Consider the following 21,897-nt stretch of genomic DNA (forward strand, 5'->3'; position numbering starts at 1 on the left):
TGAACCAACCTTCCATGTATAAACCATCACAACTCCTGAACTGTGTGTTGCACAGTGATATAATTTTGCTGACACGTCCAGTGATATATGTAGATAATGTCTGAGACATGGGAAAGTATCATGGTTGAATGACTACAGAAGGATTCGAGATGACTTAGACAGAATTTCTATTTGTTATGATGAATGCCAGCTAGCTCTAAATGTAGAAAAATGCAAGTTAATACAGGTGAGTAGGAAAAACAATCTTGTAGTATTCAAATACAGTATCAGTAATGTGATGTGCTACCATGCAATACAGCCTCCAGGTGTAACATTGCAAACCAATATGAAATGGAACAAGCACATAAGATCAACAGTAGGAAAGGTGAATGGTTAACTGTGCTCATCTATAAAGGAGACCTCCTACAGAGCACTAGTATGGGCTGTTTGTAAGTACTGCTCAAGTGTTTGGAATCCCTACCATGTCAGACTAAATGGAGACACTGAAACAATGCAGAGTCATGCTGCTAGATTTGTTACTGGCAGGTTCAGTCAACATGTGAGAATTATGGACACACTTTTTGAACTCAAATGGGAATTCCTGGAGGCAACAGCACATTATTTTCATGAAACTCTATTCATAACATTTATAGAACCAGCATTTGCGGCGGACTACAGAATGATTCTGCTGCCATCAATTTACATTTTACCTAAGGACCATGAAAATAAAATAAGAGAAACTATGGCTTCTATGGAGGCATATTGACAGTTGTTTGTCTCTTGCTCCATGTGCGAGTGAAACAGAGAAGAAAATGACTAGTAGTGGTAAAGCCACATTCTGCCATACCCCATATGGTGACTTGCAGAGTAAGTATGTAGTTGTACATGTAGTAGTAAAGAAGCGATATATTAAAATGTCAGGCCTGATGCTGTAATTTTACAGCAAGTACAGCAAAAATGTAGTAAGCGACAAGCTATTGTGCTTTCATCATTTTGTGGAGGGTGTCAGTCAGAGAAAGTTTTGTGAAGGATTGGAGTTATTTATAAAGTTTGTTGGAAGTCACTTAATGCCCTCATTCTCAAGCGCTGGATTAGAATAGTTTGGGTAATTTACACATTAAAATAATGCTGTATCAACATTTATACAGTTTTTAACCATAATACTTAACTTATTGTGCTGAAATTTTGACATTAGATTATAGCTCTTAATGGGTAGATTATGACAGCATTTTAATTCTTTAAATTCAGTCAATAACTGTTTGAGATATTGAAAATCAAACTTTTCTTCCCCCTGGAAGCCATTAGATATGCAGCCTGCAACAGGCACATTATCCAGGTTAGACGTTTAGTAACATACATCACAGAGATGCATTCAGGAGACAAACTGTTGTCACATTAGCAACCATCAAGGAGTGTTATAGACATCTACAAAACTCTTTCTAAGTAATGGGACAAACTGCTAATGGAGCTTTTGAACAACCTCATGGTGCTGAAAAGCAGGTGTGGCAGCTAAGTGTATCTCTTTCTCCTGTTACAATATCCTTGATTTTCCATTCTTTCTCCTGTTAGTTATTTTCATGTAGAAGAGTTTCTCCAGTTTTATTAATTTTTTCAGTGTTTTATCTTCAGTTTTAGAACTTTCCTAATTATATCTTGTGGATACTGTTGTATGCCACCAAATGTCTTGTAATTAAGTTCTTGTTCTGTAATTTTCCTGACATTGTGTTTGGTGCCACTTATTTTTTAGCCCCAGTACACTACTACAGTATTTTGTATTACTTTTCCCATAGGCATATTACTTTTAATATAGGCATAATTTTTTTCTTTCAGGAATAGTGGGAAAAGAAGGTCGACAAGCTGTAAGGTGTTCAGATTTTGCATTTGCACGATTCAGATTCCTGAGACGCACTCTTCTTGTGCATGGCCATTGGTATTATGAGCGCATATCAACACTTGTACTGTACTTCTTTTACAAAAACATATTTTTCATCACACCGCAAGTCTTTTTCCAGTTCCACTGCCTATATTCAACACAGGTAATGATTTAAAGTAACTCATGCCATACTTAAATGTGTCACAAAAGGCTTTTATCTTTTTTAAAAAACAAATGTAGTTTGACAGCTACACCTGAATTATTATGTTACAATGACAGTCCAGGCTGATATGCTAATTTACAGAAACACTAATTCACACATTACTAAAGTTTCATATGAGGCAAAGTGAAAAGTTCTCAACCTGATATTGATATCAGTGAGGTTTTGTTCTTATTATGTTGGTACACATTCCACAGTAATGAAAGCCAAGTGTTTAACTTGATCGATATAATTTTTTTTGTAAGCAGTCGCTCAACTAGATGGACTGGAATACTGCACTGTCACAAAATCCTTACTTTTTGATGGATTATCACTAACAGAAATCATTCTAAGTTGATGAAGTCTACTCTTTCATTTTTTAAATTACAAAATGGATGACCAAGTTGAAACCAGGCCAAACTTTCCTCAAAAAACTCCACAAAAACGATATCCCTTAAGTGCAATCACAGTTAAAAACATTAAGAAAGTGCACAATTGAACATTTGTCAATAGAGGTTCTATGGAATAGCTGATGCTATGAGCATAGCAAAAAAAGAGTATATTTGACATGCAGAGTTGATTATGAGAAAGCTTTGTGCAAAATAATTGTCACACTTTTGAAAGCTGACCAAAGGCTAAAAACAGTTTTCTCTTAAATGTTTGGACCATTTTCAAAAGAATCCAACAGATTTTCAGCCCTGTGATATTAATGTGGATGTGATGTCAAGCCTCCATTTCAAAACAAAAATGTAACTATTGTCATAACAGTATATGGAAGCCACTAGTTCTGTACAAAAACGGCGAAATCAGTTCATCTACCTGGGAAGCAATATAGATTCTTCTTACCGGTTATCTGTAAAAGGATAAAACAGTAATATCAAACAATAAGCAAATCTTCTGGGCAGAAAAAAGAAAGAAAATTGCAAGAAGAGGCCTGGAGAAAAAAGTGAATGGGGTGGGACTTTCATCAAGACAGTACAAATGACCATAAAATTGCTTCTGCAGTGGTAAAACAGAAGTATTTAAAATATATGTTACATCCACCCTATTCTCCGGATCTAGAACTGTTTAACTTATAGGTATTTCCATATGTAAAGAAATTTACAAATTGAAGTTTTTTCAGGCCACTGAATAGGTTACAGCAGCCAATTATGAGAATTTTATAGAATTTCAGAATTGCACTTCAGAGATTAAACTTACGTGAACAAAGTTTTCACTGCCAGGCCAAGAACTTTTTACCTTGCCTTCATATGTGTAACAAATATTCTGGTAGGAAGCAATTTTGGAGAGGAGTCAGTGTGTGTTTGTATGTGTGTGTGCAGAATTAAATGATAGAATATTGAAATACTTTTAATACTGACCATTTTGTGCCAAAATCACTAACTCCTACACTAGTAATGGACTATTTTATTATTGGCAAACAATTACAGAAACAGATAAATATAGAAATGCTGATGCAGCAACAAGCACAACAAATACATTTTAGACAGGCCCTCTACTTATATTCAAAATTTCTTTTTTTTTATTACAGAATCAATAAATAGCTGAATAAATGTAAATTTTGATTAGTTTCTCTGTGTTTGGAGGGTGCTGGTTCTGAAACTTTATCTTCAGTTAATGGAGCAACTTTTCATTAATTAAATGTAAATTTTTTAAGTAAAAGCCACTCAACTTCTTTTGTGTGATCTCTTTGAAGACTCAAGTACATTCCCTGTAAATATCCTGTGTGATGTTACCGTGGTCTCAGTTCATAATCAGCTTGAGTTGCAGGAATTACCATGAATCTAGAGTCAAATAGATGAACACATCTGACAGACGAGGGCTATAATTGCTTTCTGGCAGACAAAACTACATACAAATTTCCATTTGAGGTCAGGGACACTGTTGTGGAACATAATCATGAGTTTTGGCCTTAATATTCAGTTGAATTCCAAGAATTCTAACCATAAATAATCCAGGCCTTTAAGATAATGAGAATTTGTTGTTTGACCTACTGCTAGAAATTTCTTATTAAATAGTCCTTTCCAACTGAACACAAAATTTGACCATGTCACCTCTCTATTCTTTTACATATGTATTTTCTTCTGTTTGGGGGTCTTTGGATCAAGCACACAGCACTGGCAATTTATGAGAGGCCTATATTAAAACTGTCTTTTCTTCTGACTCTAAAAGGAAGTTGTCGCAGATTGCATCAAACCAGTCAACACCACTGATAAAAAAAAGAAAGAAAAAAAAGATAGATTAACTGGAAGATGCTCATCTGCAGTCGCTAAGCTAACCAATTTTGATGAAAATTTCCACTGAGTAAGGATAAAGTTTAAGCTCAGTAACAATTGCATAATACTCAACAAACAGGACTTCAGCATGGCCAAAAATCCTGTTCCTCTTTTGTTGGTCCTTGTGCAGTGTTACCTCTTCAGTATCTTCCATTGGATAATAGTTGCCTTATGAATCATGACAAGGCTTTTCATTTGCTCAGATCCTCAAAGATTGAAACACAGTACATTTTTGTATTATTGGGAGCTTTCCAACTATCTTTGCTCAAACACATATCTGGCATGAAGATTACAGCATCCCTTTTTCATGTTTTCTTGGGGGTTATGTGTTGTCAGTATTCATGGCAATGGAGAAACTTTTGTGGCATTCCTACTGTCTTATGGGGAACACCATCGACAAATACTGGCGAGACTGTCTACCATTACCCGGCACACTTTTCATCATATTGTATGCTTCCCAATCTATTTTCCTTACTTTGAAACAAATTTTAATGTCTTTCTGTTTGGGCACCACATTCCTGGAAGCATTAGAGTAGTACTGTTGATTTAGTGTCAGAATATAAAATGCAGAAATATTATTGTTTTGCATTCATAGGCATTCACAGCTGAAACTTTGAGGATTGTAATGACAAAAATTGCCAGCTGATTTTAACAATATTCTTCCAGCAGGATATGATTCTCTGATTTGGAGGACATTGAACATTTATCCAGGATAAATTTTCTTTTCTGTAAGGGCCTTTATTTCTAGCTTATTGGTTTGCAGTATTGATAAACAACTGTGTAGTTGTCTTTCCTGTGACAGATCACATCAAATTTGTACACTGCATGTTGACACTTAACACACACACTTAACACACACACACACACACAAAAGTTTTGAAAGTGTCTAACATTCTTCTATTCAAATTTCTATGTTTATTTAATATGTCTTAATATCATGTTATTATAATATGAAACATTGATATATGGCATTAATTTTTCAGGCCATGTATGACAGTTTGTATTTAACAATGTTCAATGTGATTTGCACATCATTACCAATTCTGATATATGGTATATTTGAGCAAACACGTCCATCAACAAAATTAATTGCCTACCCACATTATTATAAAGAAATTTCAAGAAATGTGTATATGACATGGTCAACATTCTTCCAGTGGACATGTTTGGGTAAGATAATACATTTCTTTTTATAATGAAATATTAGAATTTTTAATGGTTGAATATGTGAAGCACTGCAAGGATGTGGCTGAGTTCAGCAGAGCTTTGTTCATGGACTTACTGTCCCATAAAATATGGGTGCAGAACTACATTGAAATAAAACACAAAATAGGCTTTAGTAAGAAAGGAGATAATTGGCAACAACTAGGATAGTTGCAGCTAGAAAGGAAATACAGATGTAAGGCAGAGAATGAACAGAAGATGACAAACCACCTGAGAAGGAATATCTTAAAGACAAAACACTGGGACTATAAAGATTTAGTCTCAAGTTTTTCATTCTTTTCCATAAATAATGAATCACACAAACATTTCATGAATACTATATAAGTTCCTAATGCAGGCTTTTAAATTTGAACAGTACATAGAGTTTTATTTTCTTCTAGAATGAATATTTTTTTGCACTGTAGTTAATGTTTTCAAGCAGAAGCACTTTTTAGGGTTATACTCTGATAAAGCTATAACTAATCATTCAAGAACAAGGGGGAGAACACCACTCAACATACAGAGGAATCATTTATCAGCATACAGCCACATAAACAAGGATTGAAGCACTGTGATGTGATGGCCCAAATGTAGTAAATGGTTGTTTCTAATTGACATGGCAGCGTGGACATGGAATGTGCAAGGAAGAAGGGGGACATTCAGGTGTAGGAAGAGTGAGAGGCTGCATAAGAAAAGGCCAAGAGTACATCAGCAGAGACAACTACACCTGGTGCTGCAGGAGTAGAAACAGGTTGCACACAGGAATGCAGAACATGGCTAAGGGAATGTTGGAGTAGGGACAGAATATAGGGGGCTGTTGAGAAGACAGTGTAGAGCATGGAAGAGAGGATATGGTGTGAGATGGTGACAAAGGAGGAGAGTTATTTATTTATTTATTTATTTAATTGTATGGTGATTTTATACAATACACAGTTGATATAAGGCAAATGATTTTATACATATGATATTAGACAGGATTAAACCTTAAAGTCTGTGTTTTTCAACCAGTTAATTAAGCTGGGTGTGAGAGTGAACAAGTCATCAGGAATTCCAGGGTATGAATAAAGTGGACAGTATTGGGCTAAATGTTCAATTGTCTGCTCTTCTTGATTACATTCACACACTGGTGAACTGATCCAGCCCCACTTCAGGTACAAATGGGGCTGGATCAGTTCACCAATGTGTGAATGTAATCAAGAAGAGCAGACAATTGAACATTTAGCCCAATGCTGTCCACTTTATTCATACCCTGGAATTCCTGATGACTTGTTCACTCTCACACCCAGTTTAATTAACTGGTTGAGTGAGATGTACACATAGACAAACAATTTAATTACAAGTAGATGTGTGGAGGAGTCTTAATCCTAAATGAAGTGGACGGGAAGTATTTGGAAACAGGGTCAGGAAAGTGGCTTCAGTTGCCTTTTATTACAAATTGTGCGGAGAAATATTTTCCCAAAAATCCTACCTGCCTCTTCCAAAGTGGTATTCCATTACTTGCACAACCTTTGAGATATCCTAGTCCATCTTATGAAACTCCTACCTTCAACTCCACTTCCATATATCTTCCAAAGAGACCAGATGTAAGATCTATTTACTGCACTCAGCCATCTAGCACATTCTTTGTTGCAACCACTGCACCATTTGCTATATGAGCTTGGCCACAAATTATTTACATTTATGAATGGCTATTACCAAACTATGGACAGTGGTATGCTTGACCATACAGATGGAGAACAAATGTGGATCAACACTAACTAGTCAACTTCAGTGGCTGCTTTTACAACTCACACAATACACATGCTTTCTTTACGACCATCACTCCACACTCCACGCCTTTGGCCTTGCAATTGTGCTAGTCTTAGTTCCTCTTCTCCAAATTACTCTGCTCCTATTTCCATTTCATTTCCATCCCTCTCCCCACCAGTTTCATATTTCTTCCCACTCCTTCTTTAATTATAGCTAATGTGCAATCTCATTCTATTTCTTATCTCACACCAAATAGGTTGGTGGAGAAGTTAATGCATAGGACACAGTTCGGTTGAGTATTGAGGGCCAATTTTCCATTTGGCTAAACAGTAGAGTGAATGTTTAAATAAGCTATAGCTGTCCACCACTCTTATTTCATTCAGTCTAAGCTTGTGTCCTATCACTATTGACGTCAACTTTGATGTGACTTTAAATGTTAACCTTCCTTCTTTATGCCTCTTCTCATATTGTGTGTGCTGTATTTTCCTCCGCACTGTTTTCTTGATAGCCTCCATTGACCTTGCCTTTTATCTCATAGTTCATTGCATTTATATAAGTGACTACTCAAGTCTACAGTTGGAAATGTCTCTGCCCATGTATTCCTGCCCTTCCTACTTTCTCTTCCTCTCCTTCTTATTGTATCTAGCACTCCATTTTCCTCAACTTACACATTCATCTCACTTGCTCCATCTGAAATAATGATTCAGTGAAGAAGACAGGCAGAAAATTGAAAATTATAAGTTCCAAAGTTGTGTTTGCAATAGTCACCGCTTGTTTATGTGGCTTCGCATTCTCCTGTGCTTCCTTTGCACAGTGAACAGTTGTCTCCTCTCATAATACTGTTTGGTTGTACATTTAGTGGCAGAATGTCACTATGATCATCATATGAATTTTGTGATGTCAATATCTGTAGTATCATAATATTAACAGCTGTTGAGAACAGCTGACTGTATTTATCCATTAAAAGTTTTGAAATTTGCATTTTACGTTTGTTAATAGTGGCTGTGTTAGGAATTTGATGCATTGGCAATGCCTACAGAAAGTAAATTTCTCTACTTTGCAGGAATATGGCATTCAGTGGTTGCTTATTTCTTGCCATGGCTGTTACTGGCATCGAATCCAGTGCTTCTATATGACAGTAGCCCAGTTGATTTTGCTGGCTTTGGAACAATAATTTTTCATAATGTAATGGTCGTCTGCAACCTTAAGGTAAATGTCTATTCCACTTAAACAACTACTGAATAACCTTTCTACATAGTTCTTTTATACAGGCATTAATTAGACTTACTTTATTTACAGCTGTGGTTGCATAGCCATTATTGGACTTCACTTTTTATTGGATCACTCCTACTGTCAATTTTTGGGACAATCTTTGTTGTTCTGATTTACAATTTCATCTTTTGGTAAGTTGTTAGGATAATAATGATTATTTATAAATTTAAAACAGGAGGTAAGACATAGAAACTAAGCTTTATGTAAAAGTATCATTTTTGCCTCCACAGAAGCGGAATAAGTAGCAACAGTCACGTTAAATAACATAGATTTCTAATTAGAAACAGCACCATCTAATGTCCAGACTGCTGTCAGGTAGATAGCAAGATGTTCTGCTCATGGTCTGTTCGCGTACGAAGTCATGCCTGCTGTCAGAGGAGAGGCCCAGAGGCAGGTGCCGATACCTGTAACTTTATGTTCTGTATCATCATTGGATGACATTTTTGGACATGGGTTCTTATCCTCATTTTGTTCTTCAAGACACCTTCTACATATCTTCAAAGTTTGTCGTCGTAATTTTGAAACATTATGCATGTTTACAACACAGTCATGAAATTTCTGTTATCAAAATATTAAGCAGATGTATTTATGAAATTATTTCCACTGCTTCTGTCATTTTTCACAAATATTTATCAGCACAAGCTGTTTCAGCAGCACGCTCCCATCACCATGTGCTTTGTGTGTGTGTATGTGTGTGTGTGTGTGTGTGTGTGTGTGTGTGTGTGTGTGTAAGTCTTAAATGTGATAACATTTATTTGATGGGTGAGGTTACTTACTGAAATGTAATTCTGTGCAGTAAGACCATTTATTTAATGTATAGCTTGAACAAGTTGTATGTATAAACCATTCATTGATGCCCTTACATTTTAATTGTATATGTATATGTCTGGCACACAGAGTACAGCAGTAAACACAACACCATCACTCAAGACTTTCACATTCAAATGTTTACATTCCAAATGTGAAAGTGTCAAGCCATGGTGTTGTGTTTATTACTATGCTCTTTGTACCAGACAAATACATATCCATCAAAAGTAGGACATCAATGAATGATTTAAACATGCAACTCGTATATGGTACACACTGAAATAAATTGATTTTTCTGTACAGGGTTTAATTTCAGTATGTAACCTCACTGACACACCCAGCAAATAAACCTCATCACACTTCGGACTAATGTGCATGTAACTGTAAAGCATCTGACGATGGTAGCGTGTTGCTGAAACATGTTATGTTTAAAATTAGTAGAAATGGACTGAAGCAGTAAACATTATATTTATAGTACAGTTGCTGACATCAACCAATTCCATGCAACACATATGAATTTTAAGTTTATGCAGATACATGCTTTATTTATCCTGCATTTATGCTATTTCTGCACTTAGCTGTTTTACCAACTTATACAATTATTCATGTGCTACCACTGGAATGCGTGTCAAATTTTGGACTAGATCTGTCAGCTACTGTCACATGAGACATGTGAGGACTGTAGGTACAATGTCCAAAATCTACATCAACATCACACTGTGATTCCCTTTTAGTTATTGTGATAATATCCCAGAAAAAGTCATGAGTCATACATTATTATCACACTCAAAATACAAAGTGCCTAGAGATTTTTTTTTTCCAGATGCGGCTAAAGAATGATGCTTTACAACCAACCTCTATCAAAAATCCTTTTCCACATCTTCATATTCATATTTATTTATCACCCATTGATCATGATATGGAATTCACCAGGTAGATACACATAACAAGTAATTACATTTAGATACATAGATAAGTGACATATATACATATATATATTAGAAATAAAGATGCTGTTACTCACCAAACGAAAGCGTTAGTATGTTGATAGGAGACAATAAAAATCACACAAACACTCACACAAATTTCAAGCTTTCGCAACCCAAGGTTGCTTTGTCAGGAAAGAGGGAAGGAGAGGGAAAGACGAAAGGATGTGGGTTTTAAGGGAGAGGGTAAGGAGTCATTCCAATCCCGGGAGCGGAAAGACTTACCTTAGGGGGGAAAAGGGACAGGTATACACTCGCACACACACACACACACACATCCATCCGCACATATACAGACACAAGCAGACATTGAAAAGGCAAAGAGCTTAGGCAGAGATGTCAGTCGAGGCGGAAGTACAGAAGCAAAGATGTTGTTGCGTGACAAGTTATGTACGAGGGGCGGCAACTTGAAATTAGCGGAGGTTTAGGCCAGGTGGGTAACAGGACGAGAGGATATATTGAAGGGCAAGTTCCCATCTCTGGAGTTCTGATAAGTTGGTGTCAGTGGGAAGTATCCAGATAACCCAGACGGTGTAATACTGTGCCAAGATGTGCTGGCCGTGCACCAAGGCATGTTTAACCACAGGGTGATTCTCATTACCAACAAACACTGTCTGTCTGTGCCCATTCATGCGAATGGACAGTTTGTTGCTGGTCATTCCCACATAGAAAGCTTCACAGTGTAGGCAGGTCAGTTGGTAAATCACGTGGGTGCTTTCACATGTGGCTCTGCCTTTGATTGTGTACACCTTCCGGGTTACAGGACTGGAGTACGTGGTGGTGGGAGGGTGCATGGGACAGGTTTTACACTGGGGGGCAGTTACAAGGGTAGGAGCCAGAGGGTAGGGAAGGTGGTTTGGGGGTTTCATAGGGATGAACTAAGAGGTTACGAAGGTTAGGTGGACAGCGGAAAGACACTCTTGGTGGAGTGGGGAGGATTTCATGAAGGATGGATCTCATTTCAGGGCAGGATTTGAGGAAGTCGTTTCCCTGCTGGAGAGCCACATTCAGAGTCTGATCCAGTCCCGGAAAGTATACTGTCACAAGTGGGGCACTTTTGGGGTTCTTCTGTGGGAGGTTCTGGGTTGGAGGGGATGTGGAAGTGGCTCTGGTTATTTGCTCCTGTACCAGGTCGGGAAGGTAGTTGCGGGATGCGAAAGCTGTTGTCAGGTTGTTGGTGTAGTGGTTCAGGGATTCTGGACTGGAGCAGATTCGTTTGCCACGAAGACCTAGGCTGTAGGGAAGGGACTGTTTGATGTGGAATGAGTGGCAGCTGTCATAATGGAGGTACTGCTGTTTGGAAAATATACTGACAGGGCATAGCCATGATCTCTCTAAATCATTCAGGCCAGTGAATTCATTTTCATTTTTATCTTTTGTAATTTAAAAATTTTTCCTGAGTTTTCCAGAAATTTATACCATAATAATAATAATAATAATAATAATAATAATTTTATTGTCGTTCAACTGATTACAGCAATAGACAAAATCAAGAGCATATATTTCTACATAAACTACTATATCGATGTAAATTGGCTTACATAAAATAGGTACACGTTAGAATACAGTATTTTCATCTTCAAAGAATTCATCAATGGTGTAAAACGGATTGTTTACTTGTAGCTTGTATAATTTAGTTTTAAAGATATTTACAGGCAGTTCTTTAAAGTCAGCACTTAGTCTATTAAACATCCTTAGTCCAAGAACTAGGTAAGAGTTATGCGATTTTGATAATTTATGATATGGTACGTCTATTGATGTTCTGTTTCTAGTATTATGGCTATGAATATCACTTCTCAACACAAAATTAGACACATTGTTTCTAATGTACATTAAAACATTGTAGATGAATAAGTTTACTACTGTAAGACACTGCAATTTAATAAACAGAGGTTTACAATGTTCTGTGTTATCAGAATCCGTTATTATTCTTATTACTTTCTTCTGTAAAAGTAAAATGTCATTTACATGACAGCTACTACCCCACAGTAAAATTCCATAAGAGATTATGCTTTGGAAGAAGGCAAAATATGCTGATCTCACATAGTCATTGGGAACATGTCTTTTTAAATTTCTAATTAGATAAATAACTCTTGAAAGCCTAGCCAATATATTTTAATGTGTGGTTCCCACATCAATTTATTGTCAATAGTAACACCTAAAAATTTAACAGTTTCTAATTCCTGGTAGTTAGGAATCTCTTTGAGGCTAAAGTAAAGTGTCTGGGTTTTGTTTTCATTTAGCAAGAAGCCATTAGCTTTGAACCATAATGAGGACTGAGCAAGGGTATTTTCAGTCAGTGTTTCCAGTGTACCTAGATCAGAGCTTTTATGTAGAAAAGTTGTGTCATCAGCATACAATATTGTATGAGAATTTATGAATAAGTGCAGGTCATTAATCATTAGTATAAACAGTAAAGGTCCAAGCACCGACCCTTGAGGCACTCCGTACCTAACATTAACCAAATTTGATTTCTCCTACCAATGCACACAACTTGTTGACGGTTCTCTAGAAAAGACCTGAACATATTTATACTGTTGTCATCAAAACCATAGTAAACTAGCTTATTCAGCACAGTGTCATGCTCTACACAGTCAAAGGCTCTGCTCAGGTCACAAAATGTAGCCTGGGCATAGTCCCTAGCCTCGAACACATCTAGGACTAATTTTACGAGGGAGTCCATTGCATCCATTGTGGATTTACCATTCCTAAATCCAAACTGTTTATCACTAATTATATTTAGTTTACCCAAGTAGGCACTAACTTGTTCATACACAATCGTTTCTAAAATTTTTGAAAAAACTGTGGTTATGGATATAGGTCTGTAACTAGCGGGACAGTTCTTTTCCCCTTTTTTGTATATGGGCACAACTCTAGAAATTTTTAGTATGTCGGGGAACTTACTTTCAACTAGGCCTTTGTTAACACAAAAGGTTAAAGGATAAATCACACAATCAATAACATCTTTCAACAAATTACATGACACATCATAGTAATCAACACTAACTGAAGGTTTGAAATTTTTCACTATTTTTAGGATATTATTTGGGCTCACTTCTGTGAAAGTGAAGGTGCTTGGGGGAAGCTTTTCAAAGCAGCTGTCCATAATACTAAGTGCATTTTCAGGTGGTTTGGTTATTGAACTAATAATTTCTTCAATGGACTGAATGCAATATTTATTAAATTCTTCTGGGGTAATGGCAATTTGTTCTTTGTGTTTAGTGTGTGCAATGGAGTTTATTACACTCCAGGCCTTCTTGCATTTATTGTTAGATTTTTCAATGTTTACTATGTTATGCAGTTTCTTTGCTTCATTTATTGCCTTTCTATACTTGCATTTAGCTTTAGCATACAGGTCTTTATACAGTTCTGATTTACTGGTTTTGTACAGACTAGAATACAGCATAACAGTATTTTTCAGTTGCCCTAACTGTGGAGTATACCATTCCTTCGTTTTCCTTTTCTTGTAATTAATACTAATATTCACTGTACATTTTTTCAGAGGGATGTATTTTCAAATACATTTAAAAAGACGGAGAAAAACTTTGTGAATACAATATCAGTGGAACAGTGTTGAAGCCTAATAAAACATGTGTCCCAACTGAAATAAGTGAGGGCATGTCTAAACCTATGCATCCTCTCTCTGCTCACTGGTCTAGTAATCACAGTTTTAGATTCTGGTTTGGTGCAGTCTGAAGTTACATTATTAAGACTAAGATATACTGCATCATGGTCTGAGAAAGGGAGACTAATTACATCAGTGGACATACAAGTTCTCTTAATATTTGTAAATATATTATCTAGACGGGATGAGCCTCTGGTAGGTTTGCAGTTAACATAGTACAGGTTAAATTGTCGAAGCACATTTTTGAGCTCTGTCACAGTTTTTCTGTCCTGCAGGACATCAAAACTTGAATTGATATCCCCTCCTATGACAACATTGTATTTTTTCCGTTTCGGTATACATATGTACATTAAGAGTTGCCCAGGTTTCTCCAGAAAGATATGGGGGTCACCACTAGGTGCCCTGTACACTTCTACTACCATTAGCTTAAGGCTCTCAATTACTAGACCTGACATTTCAAAATGTATTTCATCACAAAGGGTATTGAGATCTATCCTGCCACAGTTTGGTGCAAGAGGTGTTTCTGCATATATTGCTACCCCACCACATAAGTGCTGTTTTCTGCAATAGCAACTAAGTAGTGTGTAATCATCCAATACTTTGTACCCAAGCTCATCCTCTTTACACCAATGTTTACTTAAACATAGAATATCTATCACGTTTTCATTTGAAAATTCGTTGACAATTAAGTTTTTATCTGCCATGCCCTGAATATTGAGGTAGCATATTTTAAACTCTACTTTAGGCGTTTCTTTTTTTGCATATTCTCTTAGTTGACATGACCTGCTGTTACTGCATGAAAGTTGACCAGGTTGTGTCCTTATGTTACTAGAACACCCAACCTGGTCTGTGCACACAAGTTTTTTGCCATCTCAGTTGAAACATAATCCAAACACATTACTGGTCTTTTTTCCTTCTCTAGCTTATCCAATACTATTCCGATAATTGTATCACTTAAAACATGTTTACCTAGATAACTGAAATGTCGACCATGCTTGGTATGCCATTCTCTGCTACAACTACTGGTGTTAATTAAGGAAATATTCTTAAAGTGCTTACAGATAGCTTTGTACTCCTTGTTTGTCTGCTCCACTTCCTTATTCACACATGACCACTGGGGCAAATCATGTCAATGTGGCACATTAACGACAATCACGTTGGTGTGGGTTAACATTCCGAGAGTCTTCTTCAGTGTCGAAGTAGCAGTCTTCCTTTAATTTCTGCTGACGTCGTTAGCTCCGGCCATTACCACTACAAAGTCTCTGTCCGCGAGGACTGTGCTTTCTTTCTTGATTGATGTTGGAACATCTCGTAAACCAGCTCCTGATTTAACGGTACCTTCTATTTCAAACTCGTTAATCACACGAGGTCCACTTTCCGTTAACATAGCTGCTAATCCTCTGGCGTAAATGCCTGAATAAATCTTGATTTTACGTTTTTTCTTATACCTTACTTGGCTGTTCGCTAAGTTTTGAGAGTCCTGCACCACCTTATCAGATGAGTGTGCTGGTACAGTTTCTATGTCATCTGTGTTTTGAAGCGAATTATATTTGTTATTTAATGGTAACACAAAGTCCTGCCTATGTTTATTGTTAATATGTTTGTAAGCGCTCCCCTTCGATTTTACAGTTACCCATCTACTGCTAGGCCTGTTGTGAGCCATTATAGTCATAGCTTCACTTTCTGGCAATCCTTCCATAGGTTTGGGGATATTAAGACATACCTGATGACCACTATCTTCCAATTTAAGCTTGAGTCTTCTGTTTTCATCACTCAGAATTTTTGTGTCCTCTCGTAGCTCAGCAATAATTAACAACAGATCATTTTCGGAGGATGAAGCACCGATTTTCACATCTTTGGTTTTTGTTTTACCACGCCATTGCTCCAACTTGTGTGGATTTAATTCATATTTCTCGTACAGTTTTTTTAATTCGTCCTGTAAGAGTCCAGTAATTGTAATATATGATAGGTTTTCCTTTTTGATACTGTCGGTCTTCCTTGCTTCATCACACGTACACATTTCTTGATCATTAAGGGATGCAGCATTTTGTTTACAATCTGCACAGTTCCACCTAGTCGCACAATTTACCACGCCATTGCTCCGACTTGTGTGGATTTAATTCATATTTCTCGTACAGTTTTTTTAATTCGTCCTGTAAGAGTCCAATAATTGTAATATATGATAGGTTTTCCTTTTTGATACTGTCGGTCTTCCTTGCTTCATCACACGTACACATTTCTTGATCATTAAGGGATGCAGCATTTTGTTTACAATCTGCACAGTTCCACATAGTCGCACAATTATCGTCGCTTCTCAGGGAAGGATCAACCTTTCCGCAACGAAAATGAAATTTATGGTTACACTGGACACAGACGAAGCCACTTTTAACAGGTTTCGTGCACTTTTTGCAAGATTGACACTGTATAACACTATTTTCGCGAACTTCTATATTCAATACTTCCACAACTGACGCCATCTAGTCACTAAGTGAGCATGTGTGTACTAAGTTACTTTGAGGCAATTACTATTACTAATGCTAGTGCCCTTAGCGAATATTGTGAAAATTAAATTCTTTTTGTTGTCTTTGTGATCTGTTCTCTTCACTTCAGTTGGTATCTATACACACCCCTAAAAACATTGTGTTAGTGCCACAGCCTACAGGGTCACCATTTAATTTTAATGTAATAGCATTATTATTTTTGCATATATACAAAATTGTTACTGCTTGACTTCTTTAAGTGAAGTGTTGCTTTATTTTCCTCTGATCATTTGTGTACATCTCTTGGCAAGTTATTAGCTCTGCCCAGTCCTGGTGTCTTATGCATTATTATTGTGTTTCTCTGGTGTCAGCAAACAGAGTACCGTCTCGTTGCATGACACTCACTTGGTAGGCACTAATATTGGCAAAAAAGGTACTGGGTCCAATATGCTCCATTGTGGGACAGCTATTTTGATATGTTTAACCTCTGATAGATGCTTCTCTATGCAACTGAGATTTCTGTTGGTCTTTGAAATGTCTACTCTGCATACTATATTTGTGAGAGATGAATCATCTGTTTATTGCTTCTTTTATTCCTAGCATCTCTAATTTGTGGAGAAATATTTCATGATGTACTGTGTTGAACACATTGGACAAATCCAGAAAAATTCTTGTTACCTCTGTAAGGGCCTCTATTATCATTTTAGTAAATTCTGCTACCATGCTGCCTTTTCTGTACTACTGCCGTGTCTGAATACGAATTGAACAATACTTGAGTATTTCACATTACTGCAGAATTTATAATGTCTAGTCAATTCATTATGTGACTCTACTTCATATTTACATTGTGAGCAATGGCAAAGTAAATAGTTATTGTAGCCTTGCACATTTGTGTCTAGATAATTGAATTCTCATGAAGAAATGTTTGAAATCTATTGCAAGTAGACAGTTAATACAAATTTTTGGAGCATCACCATCACACTCTCAGTTTCAGATTTCAAAAGATGGTTTTCAGTGCATCCACAACTCAACTCTGTAATCACCTCCAGTGATTGTCCTTGAACACCACATGTCTCAGTGTCTTATCATATGGAAAAGAAGTTCCTCTTCATTCTCTTCTTGGGAGACCAGATTTTATGAATTGCAACAGACGTATTCTCATCTTCAAATAACCTCTTCTTTCTTTCCAAGCAATGGAAAATCTTTTTTTTTTCTTTTGTAATTCATCTGAAACATCATAGTACTGAAGTAAAGATTTTTTACTGTTTTACCTTACATACAAATATCCACCACTGTCAGTTTTCTTGAAACTTTCACAGCACTTGATGTGCCATTGTTCCTCTGTCATGGAATGTGGTGTACAGAAGGAGCAAAGCTTTTTGATTTTAATGCAGCCTTAAAAAATGGTTGTTGCTGCTCACCTGATAACAGAGATGCTGAGTCACAGATAGCCACAACAAAAAGACTGTCTGCAAGTAAGCTTCGGCCGAAAAGGTAGACACCCCCCCCCCCCCCCACACACACACACTTATGCAAATGCAATTCACACACACATGACCACAGTCTCTGGCTGCTGAGACGAGACTGCAAGCAGCAGCACATGATGGGAGAAGCAGCCTGGTGGTGGAGGTAAGGAGGAGGCTGGGTTAGGGAGGGGGAGGAATAGTAGGGTAGGGGTGGCAGACTATAAGTTGCTGCTTGTGGGAGCATACAGGGACATGGTGGAGAGACGGTAGGACAGCTAGGTGCAGTTGGGAGGTTAGACAAGGGGCAGGCGGTAGCAGAAAAGGAGAGAAGTAAAAAGATTTGGGGTGTGTTGGTTGGGCAGAGGGCTGTCTGGTGCTGGAATGGGAAGAGGGGTGGGGTTTGGTGGGTAATCAATGACTAAAAAAGGTTGAGGCCAGGAGGGTTATAGGAACATAGGATATATTGCAGGGAGAGTTCCACCCTGTGCTATTCAGAAAAGCTGGTGTTGGTGCGAAGGAACCAGACAGTACAGGCTGTGAAGCAGTCATTGAAATGAAGAACATCATGTTGGGCTGGGTGGTCCAGTTGTTTCTCGGCCACAGTTTGGCAGTGGCCATTCATGTTGACAGACAGATTGTTGGTTGTCATACCTACATAGAAATCAGCACAGTGGTTATATGTTACATCCTTCCACCACTACTTACTCAAGTCCAGTCTCGAACATCGTCTATCCCATCGAAGACAGGGCTACCTGTGAAACCAGTCATGTGATCTATAAACTAAGCTGCAACCTCTGTGCTGCATTCTGCATGGGCATGACGACTAACCAGCCACTGACAAACTGTGGCCAAGAAACAGCTGGACCACACAGTTGCTGAGCATGCTGCCCAACATGATGCTCTTCATTTCAAAGACTGCTTCAGAGTCAATGCCATTTGAATCCTTCCCATGAACACCAGCTTTTCTGAACTGTGCAAGGGGGAACTCCCCATTCAATTTATCCTACGTTCCTGTTACATGCCAGGCTTCAGCCTACATTAGTCATTCTTCTTACCCATCTAGCCCCTTCCCTCTTAGCATTCCAGCACTAGACAGCCCTCTATTCACCATCGCACCCACAGTCTGTTTACTTCTTTACCTTCCCACTGCCCCACCCTGCCCTCTGTCTAACTCCCAACTGCACCTGGCTGCCCTACTTTCTCCCCACCTCATCCCTGTATGCTCCCACTTTACCATCCTCCACTCCTACCCTGCTACTGCTCCCCATCCCTGTGCCAGCCTCCTCCTTACCCCATTGCCAGGTCACTTCTCTCATCATATGCTGCTGCTCACAGTCCGGCCTCAGCAGCCGGAGACTGTGGTCATGTGTGTGTGTGTGTGTGTGTGTGTGTGTGTGTGTGTGTGTGCAGGGGTGTGCACATTGTCTGTTTGTGATTAAGGAACACGGGTTTTAGTTGTCACCGTCCTCCCAAATTTGTGCCTATTTGTCACTCACCATCTTCGCTATATGGTGTGTAGTAGCTGTCCTTTCTATGATAGTGTCATTACTCCATCTGGGATGTTCCATTGTTTGATTTTGTACAGAATGGTAAAAATTTCACACAGATGCAAGCCAAAGGTTTCCTCACCTTAAGATGACAAACACCAAATTATCTTCAAAAAATGGTTCAGATGGCTCTGAGCACTATGGGACTTAATATCTGAGGTCATCAGTTCCCTAGAACTTAGAACTACTTAAACCTAACTAACCTAAGGACATCACACACACCCATGCCCGAGCCAGGATTGGAACCTGCTCAGATTGTAGCGCCTAGAACCGCTCAGCTACCCCGGCCAGCAGTTATCTTCACTAGCATGTCTACTGCTGTAGCATTCTCCATAATTGCCCATGAAGAAGAACCACCAGAATGGAAAGCATTCTTCTGAATGAAGCTACACCCCTCAAACCTTCTGATACATAACAATATGGTAGAGAGACATGGGTGCTCTTTTCAAAGAATGAAGATATTTTCTCAAAACCTTGATTCAGTGTCAGCCTTTACGAAAAAATTGCATTTCAAAATTGCTTACATATTTCTTTTTTCACATACAGCACTGTTTGCTGATAACTGATCAAAACGGCAAAGCAATATTGACTGCAAAAGCTTGAGTCCACTGCTTCTGCAAAGGGCTGCAACACCAAAAAACACCAGCATTTTCACAATTTTCAAGGTCTCTGAGATAGGCAATTATTTCAGATAACCTTCAAAACATTAGGTACTCATACATGGAACAAGTGTTCAAAACTGCAACCATTTTTAAAAGACTCTACACATCCGAACAAGTGCTGGTTTCTTTTCACTCTGTTTTTGTATTTGGACATAATAAATCATTTTTTAAATCCATTTTTCTAAATTATTAGCAATCAGGGGCCCAGCACCCAGAGACAGTGGCCTTGTGTGTGAAAGTTGTGCTCATGTGAATGTGTTATGTTTACTAAGTGTATTTCAGAAGGAGTACTTTGTCTGGAAGCTTAAATATTTTAGCAGTCTGTTTCATTGTGCCTGCCTGCAGCTCAATGCTTCCTCCATGTAATGAGTAGCAATCTATCCTTTCCATATTTTTGTTCTTCCATCCTGGACTTTCCATTGTTTGAAAGACAAGCTCTGCCCACGTAGCGGAGGCAATAATTTGTAGATACAAGATAACCAAGAATTTTAACTTGGTAACTCAACTTAAGAACTTTTGTTTGGCAGAATAAAAAATATTGAACATACTGGAGCATGGTAACTTAGCTTATTAGCCTATTCCTTTGTTTGTATTCCCTCTAGGACTTCCCTTTATCATATTAACACAACCTCTGTCTCAGAGGAGTGTATCTTTTCTTATTTGTAAATGTAAAATATGAACTGAGCATTTTTTTCCTCTGTTGTGGTACCTAAAAGACATCATTTTGGGTAGAAAAAGCACTTAAATTTTGAAAGGCCAGAACAGTTGTTCTTGTTGTTAGTTTTCTTGTGAAGAGTAGATTAGCAAGTAACAGAAAATATATTTTATCTTTTGCATTATGAGCGACCTAATTTGTTTCATTTTGCCAGAAAATTATCTTTTACGTGATGGTGTTTTGTAATTTTTAGCAATAAGAGTACTTCTGGGTAGTAAATGTATCTAATAAGATCTTAATCTGGCATCTGAATAAGGTTGCATGCAGTTAAACATAATCAGCCCTTTTGTAGCAAAGAATTCAAGCATACACAGTTAACAAGTGCTCTCATTTTACTGAGAATATGAAGTCATATTTTCCTTCCAATGCTTTTGCACAATGAGTAGGACTTCCATTAATCATCAATTGTTAGGTGAAGCAGTAAGTAGTGTGCTACATAAAGATCAGAGAGATGATTTATTTGTCTATTTCCTTCCTTAATTTAACTATTCCAGTCCACTGGTACTGTTGAAGAGATGTGACTCTGGCCATACGGATAATTATGACTTGCCAATTGACAAATACACTTTGTTTGATTTGAATGATTGAAATTGTCTTGAGATTGTATAAAATCTGGAAAGAATAGCTGAATATCAGATCTGAAAGAGAGGGAGGCTCAGCATAGTCAAATAACAGGTGCCAGTAACATAATAGTAAAGAAATATGTGAAAACTGCAACATTTTGGACTTAGGTGTCATCATAGGTAGAGAGAAAAATAGATAAAAACTGATTCTTGAGTTAAAAGACAAGACATAGAGGTAGTATGAAAATTAAAATTCATAAGTAATAAATAATATTAAAAGTCATGACAAATCAGTACAGCATTTGTAAGCACTGTTGATTAGGAAGAAGAAGTATAAACAGAGAGAATATGTGCTAGTGTTTTACTTGAGGCAATTTGTACACTTTCTTCTTTTGTTCTCTTATGTTTTGGATTCAGAAGAAACTATTATTGGCTCCAAAGCTTTAATATTCCTTTTTCTTTGATGTATTTGCTTGCAGTACTGGCCTTTCTTCT

General features: G+C 37.5%; 1 protein-coding gene across 3 annotated transcripts in view; it reads left to right on the forward strand.

The window, feature by feature from the left end:
* The window catches only part of LOC126161944 (phospholipid-transporting ATPase IF-like), a 633,423-nt gene that overhangs the window by 576,216 nt on the left and 35,310 nt on the right, over window positions 1–21,897 (forward strand). For all 3 annotated transcript variants that reach the window (XM_049918123.1, XM_049918124.1, XM_049918122.1), the window contains 4 exons: window positions 1,810–2,015; window positions 5,311–5,497; window positions 8,343–8,488; window positions 8,579–8,682. In XM_049918123.1, the coding sequence (XP_049774080.1) occupies window positions 1,810–2,015; window positions 5,311–5,497; window positions 8,343–8,488; window positions 8,579–8,682 (643 nt within the window). The remainder of the gene's footprint in view (window positions 1–1,809; window positions 2,016–5,310; window positions 5,498–8,342; window positions 8,489–8,578; window positions 8,683–21,897) is intronic.

The sequence above is a fragment of the Schistocerca cancellata genome, chromosome 2 (assembly GCF_023864275.1).
Source record: "Schistocerca cancellata isolate TAMUIC-IGC-003103 chromosome 2, iqSchCanc2.1, whole genome shotgun sequence".
NCBI classification, from domain to species: Eukaryota; Metazoa; Arthropoda; class Insecta; order Orthoptera; family Acrididae; genus Schistocerca; species Schistocerca cancellata.